The sequence below is a fragment of the Anthonomus grandis genome, chromosome 7, assembly GCF_022605725.1.
Source record: "Anthonomus grandis grandis chromosome 7, icAntGran1.3, whole genome shotgun sequence".
Lineage (NCBI taxonomy): Eukaryota > Metazoa > Arthropoda > Insecta > Coleoptera > Curculionidae > Anthonomus > Anthonomus grandis.
In genome coordinates, this window is record NC_065552.1 from 19216217 (window position 1) to 19229731 (window position 13515).

Genomic DNA, 13515 nt, shown 5'->3' on the forward strand with positions numbered 1-13515 from the left:
AGCTTCATTTTTATTAAAATTTATTTTTTTTGTTATGTTATGTTTTAGGTCTAATGGCGAATATGTAAAACAGTTCATAAAATCATTTGCTGTTTTTGAATTAAAATTCTCTTTATTTTTTGGCTTTACTGCATTCATTTATTTATTAATTTTATTTTTCACATATTTTGTTGTTTTTTAAACTTTACTGTTTTAAACTGATTTCTAAGGTTTGTAATAACGTTCTTCCAATCCACATGAAATAATCTACCAAATTTGAATAAAAAACCGAGAATTGTCTCTGATAGGCCTAAGTTACCATGAGAACCATTTTTCTTGTTTATGTGTAGTATGTACAGTTTTTGTAGTAAATTTAAAATGCTCTTCAATCATTTCTAGAAGAATACCTAAAAGACAATCAAAATTGCGAAATTCCATATTGATATTAAAAAAAAATTCACTTGAGTTAAAGCTTAGCATTTTTTTATTTTTTAAGTTTATTTACGGACATAAAAGGCATTTTTCTAAATATAATTATGTTTGTAGTATTACTTTCATTATCAGTGTTTTTTAAGCAGTGGTAAAGTTATTATACATTTGTAAAATATATGACTTAGAGCTTGCCGTTACATGTTGGTTCCCATAAAATTTTATATTTAACACTAGTAATAGCACCGTCTATAGATTCCAACTATAGACGGTGGAAATAGTGTTTACAAATTCTAGAGTTAAAATGTTTAGTTTTTTCTAAAATATTTGTATTAAAATCCTCAAATATATCAAATGCTTTGTATATGAATAATATGACTTTATTAAGTTTTTTAATAAAAATAGGGATCTTACCACTGGGTGATCCATATAGGGAACACACACTACCTATAATAATGATAATATCCTTTTTTTTCAAATGGATATCTTCTGAGAGTATATCAATACAATGTATTTTAGAAAAGTTTAAATATTCTTTTGTATAAATGCACACATACCTGCATCTTGTGGTAAGTAACGACAATAAAAATTTGCCAGGTTATAGCCGTCCAAATAACAGTAGTCAATGTTATAGAACCCTATCCATTGTACGATTAAATAAATGATATCTATTTTAGACTTTTCTATTATATTTGATAATAAAAACTACTTTGTTACACAAGCTCATTATATCTTGGCAATTTATTTTAAGGCTATCACATTGAGTTGCATTACCTTTGCTCCGGGTTTCTATTTATATAGAGAATTGCTGTAAGCAATCAACCCTTATGTTGGTGGGTTTGAATGATCCTGTTGTCCAGTGGCGTCCTTTATTTGTTGAAAATATGTCCCATGCAGCAGGCCATATTTTTTTATAAAATAATTTGGTTTAATTTGTGCACCTGGAAAAACCCCGATTTAAATTTAGATTTATTTCATTATTTTCTTTGATTATTATGACAATCTAAATTCGTATTTTTTGTTAATTCAATACGTAGTTATAAGAAAAAGGGCTATATAATTATTTTCTATTCTGGCTTGTTTTGCATGTTAAAAAACACTTTTTTTGTTACTTAAACAACTTTTGCCCTGTTTATGGGAGTATGATATAATACTGTGCTAACACGCCTTAAAATTTGTGTCTTTTGTATAAATATAGTTTTTAAAATTTTTTTATAAATTGTCTAATACGATTTCTTGCCCGTTTTTGTTGTGAAAAACCTGGGAATAGATGGTTGACTGCATGTGTTTGGAGGTTTAGTTTTACTTGGGATTGGACGTTTCTATAAAATAATACTTTTTATCTTTACCTGCTCTTTTGACAGTTTTTAATTTCAGAATGAGTCTACGCAATAAAATATCCCACCCTTAAAATAAACAACATAGACATGAAAACTGAACACTTGAATGTCCGGTCACTTTTTACAGGATCTAAAGCTTTTTACATCGTTACTGAATATAAATTTGAAATTGCAACTGCAACTTGGTTGAACTCAAATTGTAATGCCAATTTACTTAATATTTCAAGATATAATTTTATTCATAAGGATAGAGCTGGTTGTGCAGGTGGCGTTGGGGCATATATTAAAGAGGAGTTGAACACCAAGGTCATTAATTTGATTTTTTCTATTACTGCCCAACTTGAGCATTTTTGCAAGTTTCCTTAGCGAATGTGAAAGCTATTGTAGACGGTTTTCATCACTCTTCACACTTAAATATTAATAATATATTGGTCGACTTTGAAAATATAATAAACGACCTTTTTCTTTATTTTGATATAATCATGTTGACACTGTATATTTATGACCAATAAAGACAAATGCAGCACAATACCTCTAATGGAATAAACGATCATAATTTTATTTTTGTTAAAATATCAATTAAATTTTTAAAGCCTAATTTTTGTTTCAATATAGGACATTTGATGACTTTAATCTAAATACATTTAAAAATGATTTACAAAATATACCATGCAACGGAATTTTTTTGGAAAAATCATAGCTTTATTTTTTGGAATCGGTTTTTGATCATGTCATTAAGATTTTTGATGAAGGCATTGTTAGTGTTTTAGTTTTGTTGAATTTTTCTAAAGCCTTTGATACTTTAGATCATAAGCTTTACATACATTTTATAACTATACATTTTAGATCATAAGCGCTTATTAGCACCATGGCTTTAAGACCAATGCACTTAACCTTAATTTTGAACACTGGCATTTCTTCGAGATAGATCGCAAAAGATCAGTTTAAATAACTTGGTGATAAGTAATATTTCAATTAAATCTTTCTAAAATAACACAATGGGCGTTATTACTGCTAATTTGTTTTGTAGTATACATGCCTATGCTGACGATACTCAGATCTACTTTCATTTCAACCCTTAAGATAATCAAAAAACTGCCGGCAAAATAAACATGGATCTTAATATAGTTAATCAATTAGCTAACGAACATAATTAAAGTCCAACAAGACAAAGTTATTTTCTTTTGGTAATAAAACCAAGGCATGGTAAAAAAGTCTTTAAATCTACACATTGGCGCCACAAGTTTATTCTTTGTATCTTGTGCAAAAAATTTAAGCTTAATAGTGGATGAGGATCTAAGATTTTATGAATTCGTACGAAAAGTTATTAAAATAGAATTCTAAAAAGGATTTTATACTCTTAAATGAATTTATAATAACCGACATCTGTTTAACTTACCATTAAAAACCATGTGTGATAGTCTTATTTTACAGCATTTTAATTAGTAAGTAAGCTATTGAAACCAAACAAGACATGGTAAAAAAGCCTTAAATCTACACATTAGCGCCACAATTTTGTGGCCTAAATAGTGAATGAGGATTTAAGATTTGATGAACACGTACGGAAGGTTATTAAAAAAGAATTCTATGCTCTTAAGTGAATTTATAATTAAATACTTATACTATTACATTAATTTATAATGAGTCGACAAGTGTTAAACTTTCCATTCAAAAGATATTATGTTATGGTCTTGTTTGCTAGTATTTTAATTAACAAGTAAAATAGTAAAACAAAAAAAGACACGATAATAAAGTCTTTAAATACACATTGACGCCACAAGTTTATCCTTTGAATCGTGTGCAAATTTGGACTTAATAGTGGATGAGGATTTAAGATTTAATGAACACGCACGGAAGGTTATTAGAAAAGGATTTTATTGTGACTTTCTGTACGAGCGCTATCTATCTGCGGCAGATAAATATAAAATTTCAATATTGTAAAATGGATGCTGTAGGGCTTTATATAGAATAAGCAAATGTGACCATGTCTCTGAATTGGAAAAATTGAAGAAGTCATTATCTTTAAATTTCGTTCACAAATTCCTTACTGAATCCACGCATAGCAACTCACAATGTTAACGTTAGATCACGCCATGCTTTTACTATACCACAACATAAAACAGCCACGTTTCGGAGGTTCAACTCAAACCGAAGTCTAGTTGCCCATGATATGGCAACGCTCACAGCCAAAGAAATAAACTGCAATCTATTAATAATTAGCGAGCCAAATATAAGGAAATATAGAATATTAACCAAATATACAGTGCAATGAAAGGGTAACGGCAGAAATAACTGCCCAATGTCGAAAAATGTAGTAGTAATAAATATGAAGAACGTATGTAGAAATATATATGTATTGTATATAGCAGATGGTGCACCACCAAGCTGGTCATAAGAAATCCCATATAAATTATGATACTGTCAAATATTGGCTTCCCTGTACATTTTACAGAAAAACTATTTTAAGCCATTTCAAGCAGCAATCAGACGCAAAGAACGCCTTTAGAACAAGCACCCCAAAAATAAGATGTGATGGTGACTACCAGGTTCCAAACTGGTGGATCGAAGATATTAAAAGTTGATCGCTGAAATAAAACTGAAACTATTTATGAGTGTATAGGTTATTCCAGTGATCTGGCTGCCCCGCCATACATTTCTCTAGGATCTTTGTTAAATGGGAAAAAGAGAGATGATCCCATCATTTTCGGATAAATAAGAATTAGAACCACTCAACCGGATCGGTGTCTCCATTTTCTACTACAATAAGGGCCAATCAATTATCGATCTTAGGATCTGTTCATGGTCATGTGGACTGCGGTTAGGCTACATATCCTTGGTGAACTACCCACTGGTGAGACTGATGAAGCAAAAATCTGGTCATAGCCGTACAAGAGTGCCTTCTGTATTGTATTGTTTATACTATGATTGTATGGTACCTGAGGCGGTAGATCACAAGAATTCTGTAACCCATATTGCAGGCAGAAAGAAGTTGTAGCACTACAATGGGCGTACATTGCTTAATAAGGGGACTATCTGGTATACATATGGCTCCAGAATGAAGAATAGAACTGGTGCAGGGCCTTGAGGTGGGGTCTCACATATCAGCAGGGCATACTCGCTGAGGGAGCATGTTGCTGTCTTTCAGGCTAATGTCTTAGCTGTGTTAAAATGCGGACAGAAAATTCTAAACTGTGGAAAAACCACAGTTTAGAATTTTTTTTGGAACACAACACAGTCGTATCAATCTACTCTGACAGCAGAGCTGCTATTACGGCGGAAAAAGTTAAGTTCCAGGCTCGTACTGGAGTGCAAAAAGGTGCTTTAAGATTTGTAATGGTAGGTTGCAAGGTTAGCTTGTCTGGGTGGCTGGTCACTCAGGCCATGCTGAATATGAGGCGGACTTCCTTCCTAGACTGAGATCTGTGAAACGGCCGGTGGGGCTTGAACCCATAATCAGTATAGCTAAATGCATGAAGCAATGAAGAGTCTGCTGGACATGTGAACCCTCCGAAGATGAACGGACACATCTGGCATGAGTCAGGCTAAAGCACACCGGCTTTTTGCATGTCTTCAACCTATTTTTATGCCCTGATTGTAAAGGGATTCTCAGATCCCATAGAAGCCATTAAAGTTAAAAGCTTAAGTTAAAATATTACCCTTATTGGCGCAAAGCTCGAAGGTAAAACCCTGGTTCTCCTCCATATACATATACTAGGAAACCTTGGTGTTCCAAATAATTTTGGTACTGACTATTAATTAAAACGCCGCAATAGTCACATTTAAACCCTAACTCGGTATTCTAAAAAGAATGGTACAAAATAACAACAAGTAACAAAAATATGGTAAAAAAATAACAATATAAAACAAATAGTAAAACGGATGAAGTTCGAATTAACCAATTTCCATCCGTATTTTCCTTCACGTAGGTACGTAAAACCTTTTGGGTCTCTTATTGGCTGATAGCAATCACGTGGTCCCAACGGATCCGTAATTACGTATTAATGTGGATTCAGACTTAGACGGACTGTATAGTGGAAACATTGTGTATGTCGCTGCATTTAGCGGTTCCTACTTGCTTTCTTCTGATCAGCTGTCCACTTTTCTCTAAATAAAAAATAAAAACAATCCAATTAATCCGGATTTTAATCATTTGTCAACACTGAACACTCCAAGGCAAACAATTTGCTGGAAATTTACTGAGAACAGAAGAGATATTTATAATGGCCGAGCCTGAAGAGAATCAAGATCCGGAAAGCGATCAGGACGATCAGAATTTCCCCATGGAAATTGAAAATGGACACATCACAGATTCTAATTCGGGGGCGGAAGGACAAAACAGTTCTGGTAGGGATTCACATTTGCATCTCTTTTATTAACCAGGGACTAAAAAATTAGAAAATATATTTTTTTTCAGAACATGCTGGCTCAATAAACCTATTCTTATAATATTTTAACAAAATTTACCTTTTAGTTTATTATACAGGGTATTTTCTAATAGAGGGTGATTCTTATGGTCAATTTTAACAAACATTTTAATTAGGTGAAACCTCTCATAGAGATACTCATCTAGGGCCTTGAAAAAGTGTTTGTTTAAACAAGGAATAAGAATCTAAATAATTTAGTATTGTCAAAATCACAGAAGTAATGCACATGCATCACAATACGAAAATCATGCTGGTTTTTTTTTTATTTATTTATTTTTCCAACAGGCCAGAGCTCAATTACAGGAAAATCAAAATTAGCAATCTTAAAATATAAGTACTAAAAACTAACAAAAAAAAAACTAAACTTTAGATTAAATTATTTAACAGAGCCAGATTTGAAATTAAATTATAAAATGTAATACAAAGTAAAATAAAATTCTAAGCATTATTTTAAAAAAAAATGTATATACAAAACAGAAGGAGATAAAGTCAACCCATCCTAGAGTGACTTCCCAACTCACTGTGTAACAATCCTCGTGATCACCTTGGAGGAAGCAAATTTGTTGAAGTTTTTGCACATGATAAAAATAGGATCTTGATATTTAATGTTACTTCTGGCATGAACAAGAGCAAAAGTAACATTTGTTCTGGAGGAAGCAGCAGCACCTGTAAAGAAATGTGAGCAAGAAGAGTTGAAGAGTCTATGTGCCCATTGAGCAATTTCCACAAGAATGCTAAAGAGTGAGTCTCTCCCCAACACAAGAGCTTCTAAATTAAACCAGGATAACAGATGATTGTAATTGTAACCTTTAACTAAATAGGCACATAGTAGGCATAATAGGCATAATAGGCACACTCTCTAAAAATAAAATGTTCCAAATAATAAATCCCAATAGTCTCAAGGATACTAAATGATCAATATGATGGTTGAATGTAAGCCTATCATCAAAAATAATTCCTAGGTCCTTAAACAATTTTGTTCTGCATAAAGTAAAATCAGCACTGGTACAGTTAAATATTATTGGAGTTTTGATTCTATGATAAAACATAATACAGCATTTAGAAACATTAAGATTTAGATGATTGCGATCACATCAATTCTTAACCAGGTTGATATTGCTTTGCAGCAATAAGCAATCCATCTTGTCTGTGACATGCCAGAAGATTTTTAGATCATCGGCATATGCTTGTTTGCAGCATGAGATTCTTAAAATCAGGCTATTGACATACAGGTTGTAGTGGACCTAGATTTGCCACTATGGAACCCCAAAGGAAGGCATAAGGGATTTTGATTTGTAGCCTTTAATTTTGCCAAATTGTTGACAACCAATCAGATAAGATGATAACAACACAGTAAGCTTTTCAGAAAAATTAAACATTATTACTTACATGGAATTGTGAGTAATAAACCTCAAAGATTTTGGAAATGTTATGTAGAATGGATATGGCATGATAATTTTCAATATCTTTCATCTTTCTTGTGTATGGGAAGTACTTTGGCAGTTTTCCAAATGAAGGGAAACTGGCTGGTTTTTAGGATTAGGCTAAAAAGATGGCATAAAGGGTCACACAGAATAATGCACAATCTTTAGCTGTGAAACTGGAAATTCCATCTGGGCCAAAAATAATTTTGTTTTTTAATGTTTTACCTGCAATTTTATGAGCAGAAATTGACAGGCAAACATAATATGAGGAACAAGAGTAAGAATAGGTTTCATCTGCCCGGAATCTTTATATGCAGCCTGGAAAAAATATGCAAATTATTAGCAGTACCCTCAAAACTCCTTCCAAAAAAATCATAAACTGTTGCTGGCACCAAAGACTGGCTCCTCCTTGCCCTAACAAAGGATCAAAAAGAGGGAGAGTCCTCAGAGATTGCTTCCTCTGTTGTAATGATATAGATTTTGAAGGCCTCTCGAACTTGATGTTTTATTGTTTGTCATAAAGAATTTAGAACTTACGGCGATAGTTATCAATACGGTAACATTTATATTATGCTAATCTCCTTTTTAAAAATGTTGTTAATCATGTTTTTGGGAAACCACATTGGAAACCACCTACGTCGCTGATGTTTCATAAGAGTTGATGCAGCAAAGATGTTGAGGATTTTACAGCATGCATCAACATTATTACAACATAAAACCATGGATCAGTCAGCATCCAGTATTAGATTATACATAAGTGGACAGTTGACCTTCCTAAAGTTAAATTGAGGCTTATTGTTCTTCTGTATTGTGATATTTGAAACATGAGGTAGAGCAGAAACCATTAAGGCAGGATGATGCAACTCCTTATTCAGTAGTGGAACCTCATTCTTGCTGACTTCAATGTGAACATTTGCAAAGACCAAATCAAGAAACCTGCCGTTCAAGTTTGGAACATGTTTATAAGTCCAAGAATTAGAGAAATTATTTAATAGTTTACTTTTATTATTTAAAGCTTGATTCACTTGAAAGGTGGGGACACTAAAGTCCCCAAGAACAATAAGTCGCTTGGAAACAAGTAGATTTTTGTCCAATATCTAAAATAAAAAATTTGAGAAATAAAAATTTATATAAACTTTTATAAATACTATGTACTTAGTTAAAAAAAATAGGTCATAATAAAATAAGCTAAAATACTTAATTACAGACACACATATTATACAAGTATAGTCATCAAGGTGCCACAGATTAAATTTTTTTTCAAAAATATGCAAAAAATTTCTCTTTTGAATAAACATTTTCTATAAAAATAAGTTTTATTTTTTGTTTAAACTTGATCACACTCAAAGAATACTTCATTTAGTAGAATGGCCCAGAGGCCCCACATCTTTATTACTATATTATATTTATATCTTGGCTGGTGGCTATGTGCTCTGCTATGTGTGGCAAACTGCTGAATATTTTTTATGACATACAACAGGAAATCCCAATCTTCGCAAAGCTCTAATTTTATTTCTTTGCAGTGCAAAGAGTCTTTAAACACATGGAGCATGTCCCCAAACATATACAGCAAATGAATGTTGGACATAAAAAGTTGGGAACCAATAATTTTTTTCTATTTCTTGGGATATCTGCAAGGCAGCAAAGAAAGTGCCACCAATGCCTTCCACTCTGCTACTACAAGACAAGCAGTTTCAAAATCAAGATCACACAGGGGGAGGTCATTGAAGAATATTAAGAGCAAGATAGGTCCAATAACTGCTCCTTGTGGAATCCCAAGTTCCAGCAATGTGTCTGCTAATACTGTTCCTTCTACTCTAACATGTTGTTTTCTTTCTTTAAGATATGATTTAATTATTTCAATACTCTCAGGTATAATGTAGTAAACAAGTTTTTTTTAACAGAATATTATGGGACACACTACTAAAGACCTTGCTTAAATTAAAAAAATTGAGTTATATTTTATGTTCCCTCTTCAAAATGATCCATAATTGTTGTCAAGAAATTCAGGATAGCTTGGACAGTAGTCTGGACCACAAAATACTTACTAAAGGATAGAAGACAAACTTCTGAATAAAATCTTGCGGAAAATATGAGAGTGGATGCGATTCCAACTAAGAAGCGTGACAGCAAGATAATCATTGCTATTATGTTAGAAAACCAATTTAAATGTTTTTGCTTGTTGCATATACAGCTTAATGGTTAATTGATAGTTATTGTTTATTAATAGTTATTTGTTCTAATTTTTTGGACAACTTTTGAGATTGTGACTTTACTTTTTTTCTTTACGACGCGACACGAAAATGCTCCCAATAAATATAGAATTTGAATGTTTGATAGCAAGTAGAAAATCGTGATTTTTTCATAAAGAATTACCTACGATGATTTCCAACATAATTGACTAGTTTGTCAAATATATAGTTAAGAAGTTTTTCTGCACAACGAGATTAACGCTTAAACAATAGTGCATACAATAGCATTCCTAGGTTTCTTTGTCGAACGGCGAACTGACTGATCTGTCATCCTTTATCATGTGTAAATAAATAAACAAACACAAATTCGGGAATGTCGGATGAGGAACTATGTGATAAGTGCTTAAAATGCAAGCGAAGTTGTCCAGAAGACTATTTTAAATGTGATTCCTGTTTATATAGGATGCACAAAAAATGCGTAAATATAATGTCGTCGGAAGTGAAATGCATGCCTCTCCAAAAGAGAGTCCTATTATTGATATGCGATGATTGTAAAATATTAATCGCAAGAATGCCTTCTGAAGAAATTAATGGAAGAAATGAAGAAGGATATAGAAGACATTAAATATGAAATAAAGTCATCTAAGAGGAGTCATATGCAACAATTGTACAACACCGGCAACAGGATAAAGTAAACAATACCTCAAACTTGCCTACAATTGTTTTTAAACCCAAAAGTAGCACAAAGTTTACAAAAAACTAGAATGGAACTTCAGTCGTCAATAAACTCTGCAAACTTGAATCTTGGAATTAGAAATATTAAAGAAACAAAAAATGGAAAAATTATAGTTAAATGTGATACAGAATATGACATAAATCTATTCAAGAAGGAAACTGAAACAAAACTTAAAGAAAACTTTGAAATAGAGGTACCAAGAAAAATTTTGCCTAAAATAAAAATTGTTGGGTATACAGGCGATGATTCATTTGAACATATAGAAGGTAAAATTCGTAAACAGAATAAATGGATAAACACACAGGACTACATAAAAGTAACGTATATTAAACATTTTAAAAATAAACAAAGCAAAGTTATATAAGCTGAATGCTCAGGGAGTCTCTTTAATAAGATGTTGAATAATGATAAAATATACATAGGATGGGAACGTCTACCAGTTTATGAAGATTTAACAATTTTGCGATGTTTTAATTGTCAGGGTTTTCATCATAAGAGCGGAAAATGTATAAAGAATAAAATATGTGGTAACTGTGCGGGAGATCGTGGTACCAATGCATGTGACCAGCTAAGAAAGTTATGTATAAACTGCCAAGCGGCCAATGAGAAATATAAACTCCAACTTCACACAAATCATAGAGCAGTCAACCAAGAATGTCCATCTCTAAAATACCATATGGAGCGATTAAAAAACAAGGTTGATTATCAATTTATAATAAATGGTGTTTAACGCTCAGGATGATATATTGGAAGAAATAAATAAAGAAAATGGGACTCTAGGTGGAATGGTGGATCAAGAAAGATTAGAAATTTTAAAGGATAAGAAGTATGATGTTAGCTTAATTCATTTTAATATTAGAAGGTTAAATAGGAACATTGATAACTTAATAATTACATTTTCTTGATATTATTATGCTTTCTTAAACTTTTCAAATTGATTCGATAAACAATTTTAATATACCAGACTACAGAGTTTTATATAATAATGCAAGTATAATAAAAATGATGGTGTTGTTATATTAGTAAAAAATAATTTAAGTGTTGATTTTTTGTTTCACTCAGTTGACTAACTCAAAAGCAACTCTAAGTAGAAATAGTAGAATAAATGTTGAAGTAAATGGCACAACTTGTGGATTAACAATAATATACAAGCCTCCACCCATTTCAAGGACAGATTTTATAAGTGATTTATTTACATAATTTGAGACAACTTTTTCGACTTCTTTCAAAAACTTGCCTAGATTACTTGTATATCAATCAAAAAATAAAATCTAATAATTTACAACTAAATTCATATGTAATTGAAGCAGATGTAACAGATCATAGCTCAATAATCTTTCTTGCTGGTCAAATAGAAGAAAAGCAATATAATTTAATAAATTCTTACAATGACATTAAAACTAAATTGGATATTTCCATATATAGAGTTTAGACGACTACTACGAGATTTTAATTGGTCAATAGTGACGAATAATCATGACTCAGAGATGGCAACAACAATTTTCTTAGAAAGTTACCAACAATTATTAATAAATGCTCCACAAACCTACAATATAAAGCACAAAAAAATAAAAGATTGGATTAGTAACGGTATTATCACATCAATTAAAACTAGAGACTGAATGAAGGAACAAATTATTGAAAAAATGTAATACCCAATTAGATAAAGAATACAGAGAATATAGAAACAAACTCATACTAATATAAGAAAGTTGTACCAAATAATCAATGTTGGAGTAGAAATGGAAACAGCATTTCCGCCACCACAACATGAACAGGAATTGGATGCCCCGATAACAAAATCAATTTATTTTAACCCCATAACAAAAAATGAATTGATAAAGTGTATCTCAACATTAAAAAATAATAGTTCACCAGGTTATGATGGTATTCAAGCTGATATCATTTAACAGACACATTTAGAAATGATTAATTCACTATTACATATACTAAACCTTATATTAGAAACTGGTAAAATACCCCTCGAATACCCTTACAATTTAAAAAATCGGAAATAACACCTATTAATCAGTCAGGTTCCAAAACATCCATTAATAATTAAAGGCCTATCAGCCTTATAAGTCATTTTGCCAAACTCTGTAAAAATGTATAAAGATTAGCTAATGAATTTTTTAAGAACAAATATAGAGCATTTATGGAATCAATTTTAAAATATGGTATATTGGTGTGGGGAGGACTTTATAATAACTGCCTGTACAAATTAAATATAATACAAAAATATATTTAAAAAAAATATAGATTGTACTCTACGCATTTACTATTTAATAAAGATATTTTTAACATTCGATCAGTTTACACTCTCACAATCTGTTCTTATATACATATTCGACCTAATTTAAACTCTTTTGTTAATTATAATTATGATATAAGAACTAGGTTCAATAGGAAAATTAAACTATCACTAAGTACTAATAATCTTAATCTAAGATTCATAAATTACTTTGGACCTAAACTGTATAACTTGTTGCCGGGTGCTTGTAGAGATTGCACTTAAAACACACAAAAAATTTAAGTAGTGTAAGAGTGTAATCTCTTAAAGTGCTCACCAATTTGAAAGGTTTTGCGAGCGTTTGATCACAGATCATGGTGTCATGGTTGGTTGTACTTAAGTTTTTTAATATATATGTATGTATGCATAATTTTTTAATTATGTTTCTCTCTAATTTGCTTAGTCTCTTAATTGTTCTTATCTTTGTGATAATATTTATAATAGAAAATATTATTAGTTTATATCTAAAAGTAAGTAACATGATTTGATACCGCACATACACATGTTTCACATCTAGGTGCTTGATTGTATCAATATTCAATCATAATTCGATGAAAACTATAATATATGATATATGTTGACTAGTCTATAGTAACTTTATATGTAATTACTGTTATATGATGTTTGTAAAGTACTTAATATTCTATTGTTTTGCAATGACTGACATATATACATATATTAAAAAGTAAAAAAGATATATA

The 13515-nt window shown here is 31.3% G+C and overlaps 1 protein-coding gene and 1 long non-coding RNA gene across 2 annotated transcripts in view; one reads left to right on the top strand and one right to left on the bottom strand.

The window, feature by feature from the left end:
• Positions 1-278: 278 nt before the first annotated feature.
• Positions 279-6354, bottom strand: LOC126738240 (uncharacterized). Its single transcript, XR_007661269.1, has 3 exons — positions 6213-6354; positions 1183-1349; positions 279-386 (listed from the first exon to the last, which is right to left on the bottom strand). It is a non-coding gene; the product is annotated as an uncharacterized LOC126738240 (long non-coding RNA).
• LOC126738234 (protein cereblon) overlaps positions 5797-13515 on the top strand; it is a 30846-nt gene continuing 23127 nt past the window's right edge. The window contains exon 1 of the mRNA XM_050443473.1: positions 5797-6092. Coding sequence (XP_050299430.1) covers positions 5969-6092 — 124 coding nt within the window. The 5' untranslated portion in view covers positions 5797-5968. The remainder of the gene's footprint in view (positions 6093-13515) is intronic.